This window comes from Lithobates pipiens, unplaced genomic scaffold (genome assembly GCF_037356315.1).
Source record: "Lithobates pipiens isolate NorthernLeopardFrog02 unplaced genomic scaffold, aLitPip1_a1.2 Scaffold_30, whole genome shotgun sequence".
NCBI lineage: Eukaryota > Metazoa > Chordata > Amphibia > Anura > Ranidae > Lithobates > Lithobates pipiens.
Window position 1 is genome coordinate 104,382,630 of NW_027507791.1, and position 20,521 is coordinate 104,403,150.

Sequence of the window (20,521 nt, forward strand, 5' to 3'; positions counted from 1 at the left end):
GAGTATGGGCCAGTTTTTTTATTTTTGATGAAGGAAGATGTTTTTGTTTGCCGGTTGTGCAAGTTCAATAAAGACTGTCACACCCACATATAATATTTCATTCATTAGTATATTTATGGTGTTATGGTGCAGCAGTTTCCTACTGTGCAGGACAAGTTTATTGATCAGGTGTACCTCCAAATGATTATGGTTTCTGCATGATTGGACCTAAAGGAGAGACATGCAGCCTCTCTTCTTGTGGAGAGGTTTCTATTTGAGCAGATGAGCATGAGTGCACTTTAGTTGAGAGGATTAGTGTTGTCAGTCTGATTAATACGATAATAAGTGAAAGCAGATTCTTCCTATGGAATCACTCCTGGGAGCTCTAGCTTTTGAGGTGAATCATAATTGCAATGTACCAATTATTTGTTTTTTGCCTCTTCTCTTTCCACAGCCGATGATTGCCAACTACTCACGAAAATTCCGAAGGTTAAATGCTTGAGAAACAGCCGGAGAGAAGGTGCGATATGGATTTCATTGTGACAGAAACCCCCCCTCGTGTTGTGATTTCTATAAAAATTTCACAATTACTCTGGAGTGGTTGTGAATCCCCAAGATAATGACAAATGTAGTAGAAACCATTCCTACATTAAAAAACGTAATATTGTCTTTCAACTGATTTAGGGCATATTTATAAGGCAGTAAACGTGACTTTTACCAAACATTAATTCACAATTAATCACTGTCATGTAAAACACACCAGTAAAATACACCTGCAGTGAATGTTCGGTGAGTGTTTGGCCCACAATACTCTTGTTTGAGCATCTACTTTTGCAGCCAGTTTATTTTTTTGCATATATTTTCTTGCATTTTTGCGCAAATATGCACACCAGCGCAAAAACGTATTCTCATGTTTTTGTTCTGCACAATATGTGAATGGGCATTTGCACACATTTTGCGTGAGATCATGCGCATTTTGCGTGCATTTGTGCGCATAAGGTGTAAATTACTGACCAAAAGTGCAGATTTATATATATATATATATATATATTTTTATTTTTATTTATTTTTTTACTGATGAATGCATGGCTTTTGTTTACGCGTCTGTGTGCATAGGCACATTACAATTAATGGGCTGTATTTTAGCTCCAGAAAAAAAAAAAAGCTGTACTGAGCTTATTCAAGCTGCAGTGTGCAAGAGGCCTTGGGTTTACTGCTTTAAAAACACATCCCTATTTATTTCCCTGCATTTGCACTATTGACCAATATACAGTATGTGTAGAATATCAAAATATAGCACCATCAGTAAAAGAGAAGTATGGCAATGTTTTATTTATTTTAGAATCATACCTAGGTGGATGCAGCATCAGTCTGGTGCTGCATCTCTCCCCCACCAGCTCTAAAGCTGAAAATCGAATGATCAAACACCACCGATCACTCAGTTCTCAGTGCTCCCTGAGCAGAGAGCTGGTGACTGTCAGTCACCGTTGTCTGCTCTGCCCCTCCTCGCTCACTGGAGTGCTGGGCTGTGGAGGAGGTGGGAGAGGCCAGCCCAATCTCTCAGCAGTTCACTGAGAGGCTGAGACGGGTACAGGCCCAGGCATGTGGATGGATCCCGACCATATGGTTGCGATCTTTCCTAAACCTGGACCGGCTCTGTGACATCAGCAGGTAGTGGGCTTTAGAAAAAAAGAAAAAAAAAAAGAAAAAAAGAGTAGAAAAAACAGGAAATGGAATGGAAGAACCCTATATAGCAAGGATATGCAATTAGCGGACCTCCAGCTGTTGCAGAACTACAAATCTCATGAGGCATAGCAAGACTCAGCCACATGCATGACACCCAGAGGCAGAGGCATGATGGTCCGCTAATTGCATATTCTTGCTATAAAGTGTCATGTCTTTGTTTTGTTGTTTTACCCCCCCCAAAAAATTATAGTAGAATAGTATTAGCATTAGTATCAGTACAGCCAGCCCTCCTGTACTGTGGCCGGGCCCCATCTGTTCAAAAGGGTGGCACCTTCTGAGCAGGAGGGCCAGCCGTACTGCCTTACTGCAGACACCAATCCTCTTTTGCCTCTCCCTGCAGCTCTGCTGGCTTTTCCTCCACTTCTTCCCTCCAGCTGTGCTGCAGGGGGATCAATTCTAGCATATGCGCCCCCTATCCCCTTGCTTTCCAGGCACCCCTTTACGCCCTCTTTCCCTGCAGCTTTGCCAGCTCTTACAGCACACAAGGGGATGTTTCAGGGTGGAGAGTGGGAGAAAGGGCTGGTAAATATGTAATATAATAATGATTTTAGTATATTTTTTGCGAGAATATAATTTGATATTTTCTGGTGGGCGGGCAGAGGGAGCGGGGCCCTGCCAGGTAGCCAGTATGGGGCCCTATGATTTCTACCAACAGCTCTGTTGGATAGACACACTCAATACATAAGGAGAACCAGACTTTAGTCCCTCAGGTTGGGGTATGCCAAAAGTGGTTGATAGGATAGAAGTTCTGCAAAAAATGGTCCCAAAATGCTCATGTTGCAGAAGCCCCCAATAATGGTGGATTTTACATATGAAGGAGAGGATTATTGAGGTTGATTTACGAAAATTGGAGAGTGCAAAATCTGGTGCAGCTGTGCATGGTAGCCAATCAGCTTCTAACTTCAGCTTGTTCAATTAAGCTTTGACAAAAAAAAAAAAAAAGGAAGCTGATTGGTTTCTATGTGGAGCTGCACCAGATTCTGCACTCACCAGTTTTAGTAAATCAACCCCATTGTATTTATTGTAAGGATCCATTTACACACTTCAGGGCATCAAACTACAATGTGCAGTTGGTGCACTGCAGTGCCATTTGATTGTGAATAGTACCGCAACGCATCTCCAAAATGAATGCTTGCTGCATTGTGTCCTATGCATTGCACTGCAATGCAGCCTGCCCAATTTTCATGTACGTTTCAACCCATTCATTTTGAATAGGCTGTTTAATGCACGGCAACATGTGTCAACACACAATGTTGTAGTGTGAATGGGCCTATAAATCTATTTTATATGCCTAATTAGGTTAAAATTCTATATAACATGTTTCATGGCTACTTGCCACTTCTTCAGATTAGCTGAAATTGTCCAAATGCCAGATTAGCATGACTTTGTTTACAGAGACACTTTCCCTTTGCTGAAAAGCAATCCTCCCTCCCTGTGCCAAAAGATACTAGCGCAATGGTACCAGCACTGGAACTCACTGCTTCATCTCAACATTGTCTCTTTGGTTTTGTATTTTACCTTATAGGACTGATCCGATCTCGTGTTCGCGGAGCAGAAGCAGCCACTACAGGAATTCTCACGTTTTTGGATAGTCACTGTGAGGTCAACAATGAATGGCTCCAGCCTTTGCTTCAGAGGGTCAAGGAGGTGAGCAAAGTCATAGTCAAGCATCACCTTTTAAAGCGTATCTGAACCCAAAAGTAAAAATATTATATATTGCAACTTACCAATCCTTAAACGTGATGGCTACATTAGTTTTATTTTTTTTAAGCTCACACCGTCTAACACTGACAGTATTAAGCTGGGGTTAGGCTTCAATTTGTTAGTCACTTATGTAAAGTCAATTTAAATCTATTAGTCCATCTAACCCTTCCTAGACAATGCTGCTGTTCAATGGTATCTCTGTGGCTCCTTCATAGATAGAGGAGTCACCCTCTGTCTATGGATGGATTAACAGGTAATAAATAAGGAATAAAAGCATAAAACAGAAAACGAATGCAGCAAACACATCTAAGCATTGGAAAGCTGCAATGTATTCAATTTTTGTTTTTTGGTCTTTTTGTCTTTCTACAGATAATATGCACAGTTGTCTTTTTTTTTTTGGATAGTCAAAGATTTACTGATGTCAATGTGGCAGGTAGCTTAGTAATGGCTAAGCATCGTTTGAGCCCAGAAGCCATTGAGCTGCCTCTGTTATCTGCTTGGAAGCAATAAATCTTCCCGTGGCAGAACCTGTATCTGCCAGCACCTTTTCTTGCTTGATAGCTGATTGGAACATACAGCACTGTAAAATTTCGCTTGTTTCTCTCAAGGATTTTTATATGATCAGCAAGTTATTTTTACACTATAAGAACAAGAGGTGCTAAAATCCTTTCTGCTCATGAGCTAAAATGGTGAGTCATCTGTGACGGGGTTGCCAGTATTCAACTAAATTACGTTTTTTTTGGACTCCTTGTTTTTCTAGGATCACACCCGTGTTGTCAGTCCAATAATTGATGTCATCAGCCTGGATAACTTTGCCTATCTGGCAGCTTCTGCTGACTTAAGGGGAGGTACGTGATGCATACAAATATTTAAAGGGATTGGTCACCTAAAACTGATTTCTGTATTTGGCAGTTGGTGCGTCACCCATCAGCACCCTATGTCATAGACTCAAGCAGAAAGATTTCCCTTTTCTTACTCCTACTTTATTCTCCCCAACATAAAACATGTAAAGAATTTCTCAAGTAGACATAAAACGGTCTGGACAGGGGGACAGACATAGGAACTCTGGATGATGCTACTGAAGTATCAAGAGACACAAGAAATCATAGTTTCATTCAACTTGCTGCAATCTTCACTCCTGGCCCTTTAATCACTATATGATACCTCTACCTGGCATCCCTCACCCTTTAAGGTCCGTCCCCCTCCAAGGCATACATAACTCAGAATTCCCACATTCCTTTAAAACCTGAGGAGGGAAGTCAGAGACGGACACTTCCCCCTATCCCCCCCCCCCCCCCTTCATCATCACTTTTTTTTGTTGTTATATTTTTTGTTTTTTTCTCTTCTCTCTCTCTCCCTCCCTCTTTTCTCTCTTCCCCCTACACTCTCCTCCTTTCATCTTCTCCGCTCCTCCTCCTATTACCCCCCCCTTCCCACCCCACTAATGTATCCAGTTTTAACCTCCCTGGCAGTATGATTATTTCAGATTTTCGATGCTGAAAGCGGTACCATTATTTTGCATGGAAATTTGGCGTTTTATATTGTAGGCATGTAATTCTTAGGAATAACTCACTTAAATCTGTCCAAGCAAGAATCTAGTAGACATCCCGGGTATGATAAAGTTTGAAAAACGAAAACATAAATTATAATATAATAAATAACTATTAATAATTATAACAAATAATAATATAATAATAATAATAATTATTCAATAATGTAATCAAATCAAAACACTGAAATTTGCTCAGTTGCAGAACTGTCGTTGTCATTGCTTTCAGTGTTTGATGACGGATCTCCCTACAAATCGCTATCGCTCAGTTCTGAGAGTGATTCTAAATTTATTATCGATGTTTTCTAACTGGTCTAAAACCACTTTTGATGTAAAGGGAAGGTTTTGGTTGCTATGGACAATCTCCAGTTTCCAGGCAGAAAGAACAGTATTTATAATATAAAATTGCATGCAGGGCACGGGACAGACCACTAGGGACAAAAGGGATATGAAATAAATTGATACAGTAATGTAATCTGTAAGATTACAGTGTACTGTATATGTATTGTGTTTCTAACTTTTTGAATTTGGCGCCGTTCTCCATCCCCGTGTGTCGCAACGCTCGCAGGGAACGGAGCTCGGCTCTGTGATGAATCAAGCGGAGGATGGCTCGCACACAGAGCGGGCAGAAATTGCAGGATCCAGGGGACAAGGTAAGTACGCTGTACATGGATCCTGCCATGCAATCCCAAGTGTGGCTAGGGGTTACCGCTTTTGGTGCTGAAAATCCACCCGAGACACATTCGGGCATGTCGTCTGGGGGTTAACACCCACAGAATCTCCCTACAACTCCACTTCACATAAACCTCAGCTCCACTCTTTAGAAGCCAGGCACGGACCTAACACATAACGGATCCCTCCCTACTACTAATCGCAACTCTCTCCAAAGGGGATTAAATGATAACCACGCATCTTACTTAAAACACCTACCCTTCCCTATCCTTTGCCAGAGAATCTTGGCAGTAGTCAAACTTTACATGGACACCCGTCTTAGATAAAACTGACAAAATGTAGATCATACTGAATTGAATAGTAGGTCCAGATCTACCATGTAAAGGTTTATGCTGAAGTGACAGAATCCTACATGTAATGGAATTTTGTTGTTTTAAAATTCTTTATGTACAACTGTTGATCAAGATTTCTGTAAATGCTTCTTTTCCTTAAATTAAAAAATTTCTTGGAAAAAAAACTATATGATACCTCTTACATTTTATCATTTATTTCTGCTTATTCCTATTTTCTTTTGTTCATTTTCCTAGTGTCTGCTGAATAATTAAAGAGTTTATTACTTTACACTAATAGGTTTTGACTGGAGCCTTCATTTTAAATGGGAACAGATTCCGATTGAACAAAAGATGTCCCGCACGGATCCAACCTCCTCAATAAGGTAACAATTGCTTCTTCTCTCACAAGTAACATACAATTATTTATTGTAGACACAAAGCTAGGATTGCACCACTCCAAGTCCTTTGTGTGTTCCTCCCTGCATTGCGTTCTGGCTTTAGGATCTTTTTCTGCTCAAGCATATATGAAAAAATATGAACAACAAAGCAGCACTTCCATGAAGTTTCCCCATAAAGTTTAATCAAAGCCAGTGGCCTCCAACATAGTCCCTGCCCTAGGCCATACCTCGCTGACACATTTTACCCCAGCCAAGCTTATTTGTAGACATTTATGAATAAGTCCAGCCAAGGTGAAATACATCAGAGGGGCATGGCCTGGGAGAGAGACTATGGGGGTTATTTACAAAAGGAAAATCCACTTTGCACTGTAAAGTAAAGTTGCTGTAGATCCGAGGAGGACAAGCAAGGAAAATAAAAAAACAGCATTTTAGCTTGCACATGATTGGATGATAAAATCAGTAGAGCTTCCCCTCATATCAGATCCACCCCTTAGATTTAGAGCAACTGCACTTCCAAGTGCACTTTCAGTCCAGTAACTGGATAGAGTATTCAGCCAGGCCAGAGTTCAATAACCAGATCGGGTAGTCAGCCAGGCCAGAAGTCAGGGATCCAAGTAGAGCAACAGCAAGCAGGATAAGGAGCCAGAAGGGATGTCAGCAAGTCAGTCTTTAAACAGAACCGCAGGAGATGGTTTCTTGTGATGTGACCAAGGCGAAGGCAGAGGTGAAGTGAGCTGGACAGCTTTAAGGTCAGACGAGCATGATCAGGAACAGATGGTGTTCCTGATGGATGTGTGGAGAGAGATGAGAGCTGGCAATTAGCCGATAGCTGAGCAACCAGCCCAGAGAAGGAAGAGCTAAGCCAGCCCTGACAGATGTATAGACAAACCTTCCCTCTTGCCCCCTCAGCCCATTAAATAAACACACTTGCGACCATTAGGTTGGAAAGGGCAAGGCCACAGCTTTATTAAATCCAACACATAACATGTGAACACTTTTCAACCAGTGCCAGTCACAGTTGTACTGTGAGCACACAATTCCAAAAGGGGTGAGGGGAGCCTGTCCTTACCATAAGTGCTGGACAGGCCACCTACTTCTGATTTCCATCAAGGGCATAGCCCATTACAGCCATTTTATGCTGGCAAGGTCAAGAAACCACAGCAAGCTGTGACATACCATAGAAAAAAGGGGCGGGAGGGTGGGCAGCTCTTCCAACCAGGTTTCTTGAAAGACCCAGAATTCCCTGGGGCATAACTTTTACAGAGCTCAGGCCCAGCCCACCTCCCCTACCAACCAATCCTTGTTGACCACTCAGTCACCTTGTCCCGCACCTGGCCATGCCCCCATCAGTCAAGGCTCTCTTTCTCTAAGGGGCTCAAGAGGCCTTCATTGTTCTTTGTTTTTGCCATATACAAGTATTTATGCCATTGTGAAAATGGATGAAAAGATGCGCCAGCCAACTAAATATAACTATGCTGCATCTAAAACTCCCTGAATACTGGGAGATTGGTGAAAAAGATATACAAGGTGTAGTGTCTCAATATAAATATATCAGTGAGTAAATACACAAAGAAATCAAAATATAGTGAAATAAATCAAATAAAATTATAAACATGTGCACTGATCTTAATGCATATCAAAAACCTGTGTATAACAACACTACATATGACATGTAAAACAAATGACAGAAGTATATGTAAATATATAACGTGCGTAAATGCCAATGAGTGAAATCAGATGTGAAAAATTAGAAAACGTCCCAATTAAACTCCAAATATTTACTGGATTATTCAAAACAGTTCAAAATCGTAAATGTTGAGACTCAAATGGTACTTAAAGCGGGAGTCCGCCGGGACTCCGCGTTTTTTTTTTTTTTTAAAAGCCAGCAGCTACAAATACTGCAGCTGCTGACTTTTAAAATAGTGACACTTACCTGTCCAGCGCGCCCGCGATGTCGGCACCCGAAGCCGATCTCTAGATCGTCTCTCGAGTGCTGCCACCGCCATCTTGGGTATGGGAATCAGGAAATGGAGCCTTTCGGCTTCATTTCCCGGTTCCCTACTGCGCATGCGCGAGTCGCGCTGCGCAATAAGGACGGTCCCCGCTGCCTCTGGGATCTGTGTGTTTCCCAGCAGGCAGCGGGGCACTTGCGGAAAGGGGCGTAATCTACGCCCCTTTCCGCAGAGAGCTATCCCGGAAGTGGGTGCAGATACCTGTACTGTACAGGTATCTGCACCCCCTCCCCCCTGAAAGGTGCCAATTGTGGCGCCGGAGGGGGGGAGGGTTCCGATGAGCGGAAGGTCCACTTTAGGGTGGACCTCCGCTTTAATCCACAGCCTTTTGTCATTTGTTTTGGCATATGTAGTGTTGTTATACACAGCTTTTTGATATGCATTAAGATCAGTGCACGTGTTCATAATTTTATTTGATTTAATGCGCTATATTTTGCTTTCTTTGTGTATTTACTCACTGTTATACAGTATTTATATTAAGACAGTACACTTTATATATCTCTTTCGCTATTTATGCTATTGTGCACTTGTGTACTACAGTTTAAAAGTTGCTTGTTGGCTGAACATACTCACAGATCAATATTTAAAGTGAATATCATATCAAACACTTTTTCTATTTAGTTTTGGATAGAGTACAAAAGGATTAGATCTCCTGTCATATGTTTACTAAAACTGGATAACTCAGAATTTGGTGCAGCTGTGCATGGTAGCCAATCAGCTTCTAACTTCAGCTTATTAAATTGTGCTAAAGCAATAAAACCTGGAAGCTGATTTTGGTTTATGTTCAAATCTGCACCAGATTTTTCACTCTCCAGTCTTAGTAGTAAATAACTCCCTTATGCTGCGTACACACGATTGGAAATTCGGGAAAACCATCAGAGCTTTTTCCGACGGAATTCCGCTCAAGCTGTCTTACCTACACATGGTCACACCAAATTCCGATTGTTTAGAATGCGGTGACGTACAACACGTATGAGGAGACTAGAAAAAGGACATTCAATAGCCAGTAGCCAATAGCTTCTGTCTCGTAGTTGAATCTTAGCATGCATTATTTTTGGAGTGTCGAAATTGCATACACACGATCAAAATTTCTGTTAGAAAGTTTTTCCGTTGGGAAAATTGAGAACATGCTATCAATTTTTGGCTGGTGGAAATTCGGACAGCTAAATTCCGATGGAGCACACACACGGTCGCATTTTCCGATGAAAAGTTCTCTTTTTCTGGCCGGAATTCCGACCGTGTGTACGTGGCATTAGAGAAATTTCCTTTCTCTTCTGTCCAACTGACAATGGTTTCACTAGACAGGAAGCGAAGAAATATCTGCAACAGGGACACAGGTAGAAATAAACAAATTTGAAGGGATTCTAACCTTCCCTACTCTACTCAAAAAAGTCATTTTATTTCTGCTGTGATGCTATTGGAAAATCGCCCTTACTTCTGGTCATATAGAACATTGTCTGCAGAATAGGAAGTGAGGGAAAATTGCTCTTTGGGGGTCTTGCATAGCAGTTTAACCTTGACAGGGGTTCTAACCCTTTAGCACGATGTCCAAAACCAGAAATATATTTTTGTTTTGACATACATTTTAATTCCATTGTCACCACATAGCACTTTAAAAGTGTCAATTACTTGATGATGATTCATGAACGCTGACAATTTTCAAAGTGATATATATTGTTTATACAATGATTAAATGTGTTTTCTGTCAAACTGCCAGCAACATAATGGATTTGGATACATGTTAATAAGTCTACATTGTTGTTAGCAGATAATGATTAATGGTCCTATTAAAGGTTAATTACCCTTTCATAAAAAAAAAAAGGAGGTGATACAGTTGAATTAAATAAGAACTTAATTTCACCCCCTCGCCGTTTTTTTAACCCCTCTTTATCTGCCATGCTAAGTTATCCTCAATTCACATACAGACTTGCCCAGCGATCCCAGCATGTCTAGCTGCTTAGGTCCAAGAGCCTGGGTCTTGCATGTTAATCATGATCATCCTCGGTCATCGGATGCCAGCTACCTCTTTCCAGTTCAGGTAGCAGCCAAAAAAAAAATGGTTAAAGACAAAGAAAAGAAGCAGTAAAAAACAGTAATTTATATCGCAAACAGAGAACTAAAGTGGATCTGGGGGGTGAAGGTTTAGGTAGAGCACGTGACTAAATTTAACAGTTTACCATTTACGGAGAAAACTCTAGTGAGTATTAATCCACCATTGTTTTTTGTACTGTAGTTCTGTAATCCATATTGAGTTTAGACAGGCTTTAACTATTTAAAACCTGGAATTTATAGTAGGAACTTGTTCACACTAATGGTTAAAGAGCAGTAAAACCCTGCGGCTGAACTGCTTTTTTACCAACTCCCAAACGCCCCCCCCCTTTAGCTGCAGATGCAGCAGACAGGGGTATACACATGTTGTGGCGGCGATGCTGTGTATCACAGCCATGGCAGGCTTTATAATTCACTGCACTTAAAATTAATTTTACTTACATGTAAATAGCAGTAATTCATGTGTAACAATTCAAATACTGCAAATTAGTCTTTTTCCAATAGTAAAGATGGCCAAATAGCGATGTCGCACGCATTGTGGCGTGTGTGTGTGTTTGGCTCCGTCCTATGTGTTTCATCATAAATTACGTCCTATCCTTTAGACTTATGTAGAATAGGCTAGCCATACAGATAGTAGGAGATGAAACTATGCTACAATGTATATCTTGGTACAAATACTGCAAATAAAATAAAACTGTATAAATAATAAAAGAATACACATTGCAGTGTTGAAATTCATTTTTAGTATTAAAGAAGCAGTATGAGAAAATCTTTTTTGTCACTGAGGTGGTCCAGGCTCTTTAGGGATCCGACAATATTGTCAGGATCCACCCAGATGCCTGACCGGCAGTTGGCCTGGCTTCTCAATGCACTGCTCAGAGCATGAGCTAATCACTCCCAGGGAGCTCTTTAGGTACAAAGCAGGGAGCCGATGACTGACAGTCCCCACATCTGCTCAGTGTAGACTGAGAGATCAGCTGTCATGTGATCACTCAGTTCTTGGTGTTAGAGCTGGCAGTGGACAGCAGCAGCATCAGACCAATGTTGCAGCCATGGACTGTGAGTATAAATGTTTGTTTATTTTTAATCCTTAAAATCAATCTCTAAACTATAGAAGCTTCACTGACACAATTTATTGTGTCCGAATATATCGCAATATTCATCAGCTGTCTGTAATGGGACAAATACAATTGTTGAAACAATGGATTGACTCTTCATAAAAAATGAACTGTTCCTTATAAAAAATAAGTTTAAAAAAAAAAAATCTGCACAGCTGGTTACAGAAGAGAATATGCATACATCCAAGATGTAATTTCATCGGAATGTACATGCTTTTAAGTATTAATCTATCCAGAAGCCAAAATAATAAAGGCAAACACTGTCCAAAGCAAACACTGCATAGTATATAATCCTAGCAGGTCGTACTTATTACTGCACTGTCTATACACAAGAATGGGGGAAACTGTTATCCATCTCTCATGTTCTGAAGGAATCTACTGCAATCATCTGTAGAATGTTCGCTGTCTATCTTCCTATGTGTCACATTTGCTATTAATGCATAACAGGCATCCAGGGTGTGGAGGAAACTGATCATTTTCTTTTCCACAATCCACATTATAAATATATTTCCACTTTTTTCTGTGCCATGAATGATGTATGGGCTTGTTTAAAAGCCACTTGGGTTTCAGAAATGACTAGTTTTATTTTATTTCTTCTGTTTGAATTACTAATTTGCGGATCTGGGCAGTGTGGAGCCCCACAACATTGTAGGATATTAGTAAGAATAAGTGTGGCTATACTTTTCACAGTCAATGCAAGTGATGTAACACTTTAAAGCCCAACTCCGGTCAAAATTTTTTGCATGTGTTAATGGCTGGTTTTGTCTAGGGGGGAACACAGAGCCTATACTCACCCCATCCGCCAGAAAATGACACTGCCCCACATCCAGAGGTAGACTGTTCCTGACATCTACACATCGAGAGCTGGTCTATGGGCGTGATGATGTCAGGAACATTCCATCACGCAAGACCGATAGAGTAGGGCAGGAACCATAGGCCGCGTACACACGGGCGGATTGTCTGCCCAACTAAGTTCGTCAGACAATCCGACAGACAGTCCGTCCAAATTTTGAATGAACGGACTTGACCACACACGATGAACAGACAGTCCGCTGAAAACTTGCGCGATGATGTGTACAGCACGTACCACGGGACTAGAAAAACGACGTCCAATACACTGCAATGCAACCTTCGGCCATGTAAATCCTTTCTGAGCATGCGCCATACTTAGTCCGTCCAACTTGCCTACACACGAGCGGACTGTCCGCTGAAACCAAGTTTGGACGGACAAAACCAAGTTTGGACAGACAAAATTACGGAAATTCCGAAAGACAAAGTCCGTCAGACTGTCCGCTGAAAAAGTCCGCTGAAGCCCACACACGAGCGGATTGTCCGCTGAAACACGGTTCAGCGGACTAAGTTGGGCAGACAATCCGCCCGTGTGTACGCGGCCATAGAGACTGGTCTTGCTCCGGGTGGATTGGAGGATTAGGTGACTATATTTTGTCTCCCCAATCCCATAGACAAAAGACTAGCAGTTAACCCATGCAGTCTGGGCACTACCTCACTGCATGGGAAAAAAATTGCCCAGAGTTCAGCTTTAAGGCATAATTTTCATAATGGTTCAGTATGGTGTAACAAAAGAGCAGTGTTGGGAAGATTAAAAGCATAGTAAAGGTTACTGACCGAATGAACAGGGAGTAAGGCCGCGTACACACGCGCGGACTGTTTGCCCAACCTTGTTCGTCAAACAGTTTCGGCAAACAGTCCGCTCAAAATTTGCATGAGCGGACTTGCCCACACACGAGCGGACTGTTTGACGAACAAGGTTGGGCAAACAGTTCGCTCAACTTTTGAAATGAACGGACTCGCCCACGTAAGGAGGAGGCAAATCCGCCCATTTCGAGCGCGTGTACAGGTAGGCGGGGCCCGCGAAGGAGACGTCGCGGGCTCCGCCGCCTGGAATGGGCTTAAAGGGGAACCCCAACGCCGAAAAAAATCGGCGTGGGGGTTCCCTCCCAAGTCCACACCAGACCCTTGTCCGAGCACGCTACCCGGCCGGCCAGGAAAGGGGGGCGAGCGAGCGCGCCCCCCCTCCTGAGCCGTACCAGGCCGCGTGCCCTCAACATGGGGGGTGCCTTGGGGAAGGGGGGGCCGCGCGGCCCCCCCACCCCAAAGCACCTTGTCCCCATGTTGATGAGGACAAGGGCCTCTTCCCGACAACCCTGGCCGTTGGTTGTCGGGGTCTGCGGGCGGGGGGCTTATCGGAATCCGGGAGCCCCCTTTAAGAAGGGGGCCCCCGGATACCGGCCCCCCACCCTATGTGAATGAGTATGGGGTACAATGTACCCCTACCCATTCACCTGTGAAATAAAGTACAAAAAAAAACACAACACATGGAAAAAGTATTTTATTGCACAGCTCCGGGGGTCTTCCGTCTTCGGGGGTCTTCTCGCCGGACTCCTCCGCTATGTGTGTGTAGCTCTTTTACTAGCGGAGGAGTCCGGCTTTCTTCCTCCCCGCCGCCGGCCTCTTCTCCCGACTTCGGGGGTCTTGTCCCCCTCTTCGGTTCTTCTGCCGGGCCACCGCGCCTGGTCCGGTGGCCCGGTCTTCTGTCGCCGTCTTCCGTTCTTCTGTCGCCGCCTTCGGTTCTTCTGCCGGGCCACCGCGCCTTCTTGTAGCTCTTTTACAGGCGGTGGCCCGGTCTTCTGTCGCCGCTGTCGTCGCCGCCGCCGCCTTCCGTTCTTGTTCTTCTTCCTGTTCTTCTTCTTCTCCTGGAGATGTTGACTCGACGAGCTCTCCGGCCGGAATGCCAGAGCCGCGCTGTGCGGTCACTTATATAGTGACAATGGGGCGGTGTCACATGGTATATGTCACATGGGTTGGTCACATGGTGACCCCGCCCCCTTACGATGTCATAGTCCCCATGTGACATCAACCCATGTGACCAACCCATGTGACATATACCATGTGACACCGCCCCATTGTCACTATATAAGTGGCAGCGGAGCGTGTCCCTGGCATTCCGGCTGGAGAGCTCGTCGAGTCAACATCTCCAGGAGAAGAAGAAGAACAAGAACGGAAGGCGGCGGCGGCGACGACGACGACAGCGGCGACAGAAGACCGGGCCACCGCCTGTAAAAGAGCTACAAGAAGGCGCGGTGGCCCGGCAGAAGAACCGAAGGCGGCGACAGAAGAACGAAAGACGGCGACAGAAGACCGGGCCACCGGACCAGGCGCGGTGGCCCGGCAGAAGAACCGAAGAGGGGGACAAGACCCCCGAAGTCGGGAGAAGAGGCCGGCGGCGGGGAGGAAGAAAGCCGGACTCCTCCGCTAGTAAAAGAGCTACACACACATAGCGGAGGAGTCCGGCGAGAAGACCCCCGAAGACGGAAGACCCCCGGAGCTGTGCAATAAAATACTTTTTCCATGTGTTGTGTTTTTTTTTGTACTTTATTTCACAGGTGAATGGGTAGGGGTACATTGTACCCCATACTCATTCACATAGGGTGGGGGGCCGGTATCCGGGGGCCCCCTTCTTAAAGGGGGCTCCCGGATTCCGATAAGCCCCCCGCCCGCAGACCCCGACAACCAACGGCCAGGGTTGTCGGGAAGAGGCCCTTGTCCTCATCAACATGGGGACAAGGTGCTTTGGGGTGGGGGGGCCGCGCGGCCCCCCCTTCCCCAAGGCACCCCCCATGTTGAGGGCACGCGGCCTGGTACGGCTCAGGAGGGGGGGCGCGCTCGCTCACCCCCCTTTCCTGGCCGGCCGGGTAGCGTGCTCGGACAAGGGTCTGGTGTGGACTTGGGGGGGAACCCCCACGCCGATTTTTTTCGGCGTTGGGGTTCCCCTTTAAGCCCATTCCAGGCGGCGGAGCCCGCGACGTCTCCTTCGCGGGCCCCTCCTACCTGTAAACGCGCTCGAAATGGGCGGACTTTCCGAGCGGGAACAGTCCGCTCATTTCGAAAGTACAGCGGACAGGCCCACACACGGGCGGACTGTTCGCTCAAACACAGTTTCAGCGGACAGTTTTTCGGAATTTCCGAAAGACTTTGTCCGTCCAACTGTCCGCTGAAACTGTCCGCTGAAAGCCCACACACGAGCGGACTGTCCGCCCAAACACTGTTCAGCGGACAAGGTTGGGCGAACAGTCCGCCCGTGTGTACGCGGCCTAACTGTAGCTTTCAGTTTGCTAAGCATGTGCAAAGTTAGAAGCAGATATTAATTCTCAAAGATGCACAAACAGGGAATATTCACTGCAATTTCTTTGTGACTCATGGTCATGTGGTTGCATAGCATAGTCTCTATTAGGCTCTCTAGAGAGAGTCAAGCTAAGTATCTCTACTTCAGTAAAACAGTACCAAACACAAAAAGCTACTTGTGATTATCCTCATAAAACGTGCCCCTCACAGTGAAGTCCAGGGTAGCTCTTGCAACACAGGTGAACAGCTGGAGGTATCCAAGTCCCAAGGACAGAATACTGGAATTGAGGAGGCTCTCCCCATAAAAGCTGGGTCATCCAGAGGAGCTGTTTTTTCTATTAGGCTCCAGCCTGGCTAGTTTTCACAGTGGAGGGCCTCTTGTCTAGCTGTAGATCACTTGCCTAGCTACCTCTGCCTCATCACGTGTGGCCTGTGTGAGCTGCTGAGGGAGGAAAGTTGGGGAATTAATATTCCTCAAGAATTAGCAGTTCTCTAACCTGCTGTCTTTCTTCATATGAGAGCCATCAATCTACCAGTCATCTAAAGTGCTATATATTGTGTTTTGGGTTTGATTATTCTGTTAAGTAAGGGAAAACTCCAATATTGGAGGTCTTTTATCAAAGGCTTTATCATGTGGTTTTCCAAACAGATATCTACCATTTTGCCAGCCAAATGCCCTTCACATTTACTTAAGTAATTGGCACGCTTACTAAAAATTATTTAAATAGATTCAATGGAATATACTTATCTAGAATGGCATTGAATTACTAAAATTGGAGAGTGCAAAATCTGGTGGAGAGCCACATAGAAACCAAGTAGCTTCCAGGTTTTTGTCAAAGCTTAAAGTTAGAAGCTACTTGGCTGCCATGCACAACTGCACCAGATTTTGCACTGTCCAGTTTTATTAAATAAACCCAATGTATCTTTTGCTACCTATATATGCTACTATCACTGGATGAAATGTCTAAATGACATTTGGAATTCACTTGAGTCAGTCAATCTCTGGCTAACAATAGAAGATCAACAATAAAAGATTTCTGACCTATGTCTCAGTACAGGGATTGTCTCACCTCAACACCCCTATTCACCTGACCAAAGCACCCCTACAGTTCTTTTGAATCATATTAGGAAAATTCACTCTCTCAAGATGTCTTTCAGAGTCTGGAAATGCAAACCTTCTTCTGTTCACTTGTATAGAAAAATCATTTTAAATCCAGTTCCAGTGGCTATTTGAACAGAGTCTGCATCTTAATTGGACATAGTTCTCAATGCAGGCAAGCCCCACAGCTGTTTTGGCAACTATAAGATGGGAAAATAAGGTCACTTATATATATGTATTTGTACATATTTTTCTTAGACATGGTACCTCCTGCTGATTCCAGATCATCCTTTATCATACGGTACAACCGATGTTCTGGTCTTGCCTGATTTAAACAGCTTATTATAAATCTCCTGCTTTAGTACAAGGCTACCATTTGTTCCTTTTACCACCATAGCTTAGCATGTACCTGCATCATTTGTCTGTATAAAGCTACTTGAATGGTTAGTTCACCTTTACCAAAAAAAAAAAAATGTAGATAAGGAATGTTTGTAGATAAAAATACATTGAACCTTTGACCAAAATTGAATAACTCGCTAGCTATAGCTGTAGGCTATTTACATATTTACCTCCTGAAGCCTGACTGGAAAACTTCCAGGATGTTTCTAGGGACATACACAAAGGGTTGAAGGGTGCACTATGTACAGAATGCAGCATTCAGGGGTATGCTAGGTACAGAGTGCAGGGATGCGCTATTTACAGAATGCAGGGTGCAGAGCGCAAGGTTGAGGGGTGCGCTATGTGCAGAATTCTGCATTGAGGGGTATGCTACGTTCAGAGTGCAGAGTGCCATAGTGAGGTGGGTGCAGAGTGCAGGTGGTGAGGGGTGGGTGCAGAGTGCAGGGGGTGAGCTGGGTGCAGAGTGCAGGGGGTGAGCGGTGGGTGCAGAGTAGCGGGGGTGAGGGTGGGTGCAGAGTGCAGGTGGTGAGGTGGGTGCAGAGTGCAGGTGGTGAGGTGGGTGCAGAGTGCAGGGGGTGAGGGGTGGCTGCAGAGTGCAGGGAGGGGGTGAGGGGTGGCTGCAGAGTGCACGGAGGGGGTGAGGGGTGGCTGCAGAGTGCAGGGAGGGGGTGAGGGGTGGGTGCAGAGTGCAGGGGGTGAGGGGTGGGTGCAGAGTGCAGATGGTGAGGGGTGGGTGCAGAGTGCAGGAAGGGAGTGAGGGGTGGGTGCAGAGTGCAGGGAGGAGTGAGGGTGGGGGCAGAGTGTAGGGGCTGAGGGTTGGGTGCAGAGTGCATGGGGTGGGTGCAGAGTGCAGGGAGTGAGGGAAGGCTGCAGAGTGCAGGGAGGGAATGAGGGGTGGGTGCAGAGTGCAGGGGGTGAGGGGTGGGTGCAGAGTGCAGGGGGGGTGAGGGGTGCCTGCAGAGTGCAGGGGGGTGAGGGGTGGCTGCAGAGTGCAGGGGGGTGAGGGGTGGGTGCAGGGTGCAGGGAGGGGGAGAGGGGTGGGTGCAGAGTGCAGGGGGGTGAGGGGAGGGTGCAGAGTGCAGGAAGGGGGTGAGGGGTGGCTGCAGAGTGCACCTGAGGGGGTGCGTTTTTTAAATTTTTCTTACATGGGGTTTTCTTTGCAAAGTGGCTTTTTTAACCACATGGTTTAGTAAATCACTAGTCTAGAGTGTACACAAGATAAGTATTTTCAATGCATGAGAGCTGGATATACATTATACAACTTTGGTTGTTTGATTCCTTTAGATTTACCTATGTAGTGCAAGGGTCTGCTTGATTGCATACAAATTGAAAGTGCTTAGGTTTGACCTCATATTATATGGTTTTGGTAAATCTAAAGAAAATTGTATAGTGTGTATCCAGCTTAAAACTTGTAGACCCAGAGAACATCAACAATGAATGAGCACCATAGACATCTGCAATTGGTTTTCGGTCCCAATATAAATTTGGACGAATCTTTGGTTATTTGGAGATTCGGATGTATCCAAATCTCCAAATGAAATAGTAACGAATTTAGTTGAAATTTGTTTTGTTTTGTTTCATATATTTGTTTTCTAATGAATTATAATTTTCAGAACAATTTGAATTGATCACAATTCGAGAGATGATCCAAAGTCTATTTGAAGAATAGCTGGCTGCTAAGGAGCGGGCTGGCAAGCCGGTCACGGCATCTTTAACAACTGATGACTCATCAGCTGTAAACGGGGTTCCCCGCTGACAGCTGCATGTAAACAAAATAATTGCCAGTAATTAAAAAATTTGAAAATAAATAGATTTTGAGACAACATTTTTTTAAACAATGGCGTGGGGACCCTTATCTGAGCCAGCAAGCGCCCCCCCCCCTTCTGAAGATACCAGGCCACATGCCCTCAACATGGGGGGTGTGTTTTGGGGCAGGGGGGCTCCCCCCCAAAGCACGGTTAAAGCAAAGGGCAGCATCTGGCCCCCAGGCCGCAGTTGGAGCCCACTGTGCTAAATTATTAATTATGCTTGCAAGATTGACAACATCTTTAAATTTGACCACTCTTTCTCTCCTTATTTCGAAATATTCTGGCTCAATGTTTGCTTCTATTTTGTTATTAGGACACCTGTAATCGCCGGTGGTATATTTGTAATGGACAAATCCTGGTTTAACCAGCTGGGAAAATATGATACGCAAATGGACATCTGGGGAGGAGAGAACTTTGGTGAGTCCAAAACCTAATAAAGTTACTGTAAATCCATCTAACCTCCTGAAATGATTATCTTTATATTGTAGCATGAGGGCAGTTTATGTCTGATGTCTTCACTTTAATCCATAAGAGAGGGAACAAAAGATCCAGCGGGTACAGTGAGAGTAGGTGTGAAGTTGCTTGGCAGCAGAAGAGAGTTTGTACAGCCCAGTATCTTTGAGAGCCATAGTGGTGTAGGCGTAAACAGATCACTACTGAACTCAGCCTTGTAATAAAGTGACATAACCGATTTATTTTTATCTTCTGATTCTTTCTTACATGAACATACCACAAAGCAACATTTTGTAAGTTGGAATATACTGTAATTTATGTAAAACAGAATTGGATATCTGTTGAATCTTTGTACTTTCTCATAATGGACTTGAAAAACATGTTTTTGATTCTCTATTTAAATCTCTTTGATAGGCCTAAATTATTGTAAAATGTATCTTAACCCTAAACTTTATTTGTTTTGGATAAAATGGGGAAGGTTTAGAACTTCTGCCATGTTCTACTGACTTCATGAGAATCCAGGGATGTAGCACACCCCGTGTTGGAGTATAGAATGCTGGGTAAATTTAGCCTGGCTCCTCTGTAGCCAGTGCAGCAGTAGTTGATTACTTTAGCCTGCTCAGTGTTGCACAGACTGCTGGTCTGATTATTTCCCCCTGCATTCTAGATGGTTCTGGAATAACAGTCTAAGGAGAGGCAGAAGGGCAGTCTGAATATTGATTGGGACACAGTCAATCCCTAGGATAGTGTTCCCAGTAGAGTGCTAGAGAGGATTTAAATAGTCTAAATTCTAGAGTAGGAGTTAGTTGGTCTTGGGATCCAGTCCTGCAGGAGGAGTCCCCAGCCTGAGGGGGCTCTGCCCCTAAGGGCAGTTTTCTGAAATGCTACCATATGCTTAGCAAGGTCCCAACTGTTGCATATCTGGGGGATATCAGAGTTTCTTATTGGATCTACAGTAGGTCCTGAGAGATCACATAAGAGTGCCTGGTGGAAGTTGGAAGGAGGTGTCTAGCTGTCCTGTGGCATTGTGAGCCTTGTATCTCCCTCACCGAAGAGTGTC

General features: G+C 44.4%; 1 protein-coding gene across 1 annotated transcript in view; it reads left to right on the forward strand.

Annotated features, from left to right (window-relative positions):
- Window positions 1–20,521, forward strand: part of GALNT16 (polypeptide N-acetylgalactosaminyltransferase 16) — a 286,276-nt gene that overhangs the window by 179,327 nt on the left and 86,428 nt on the right. Inside the window, exons 5-9 of the mRNA XM_077464723.1 lie at window positions 434–499; window positions 3,251–3,372; window positions 4,190–4,277; window positions 6,281–6,365; window positions 19,322–19,425. Coding sequence (XP_077320849.1) covers window positions 434–499; window positions 3,251–3,372; window positions 4,190–4,277; window positions 6,281–6,365; window positions 19,322–19,425 — 465 coding nt within the window. The remainder of the gene's footprint in view (window positions 1–433; window positions 500–3,250; window positions 3,373–4,189; window positions 4,278–6,280; window positions 6,366–19,321; window positions 19,426–20,521) is intronic.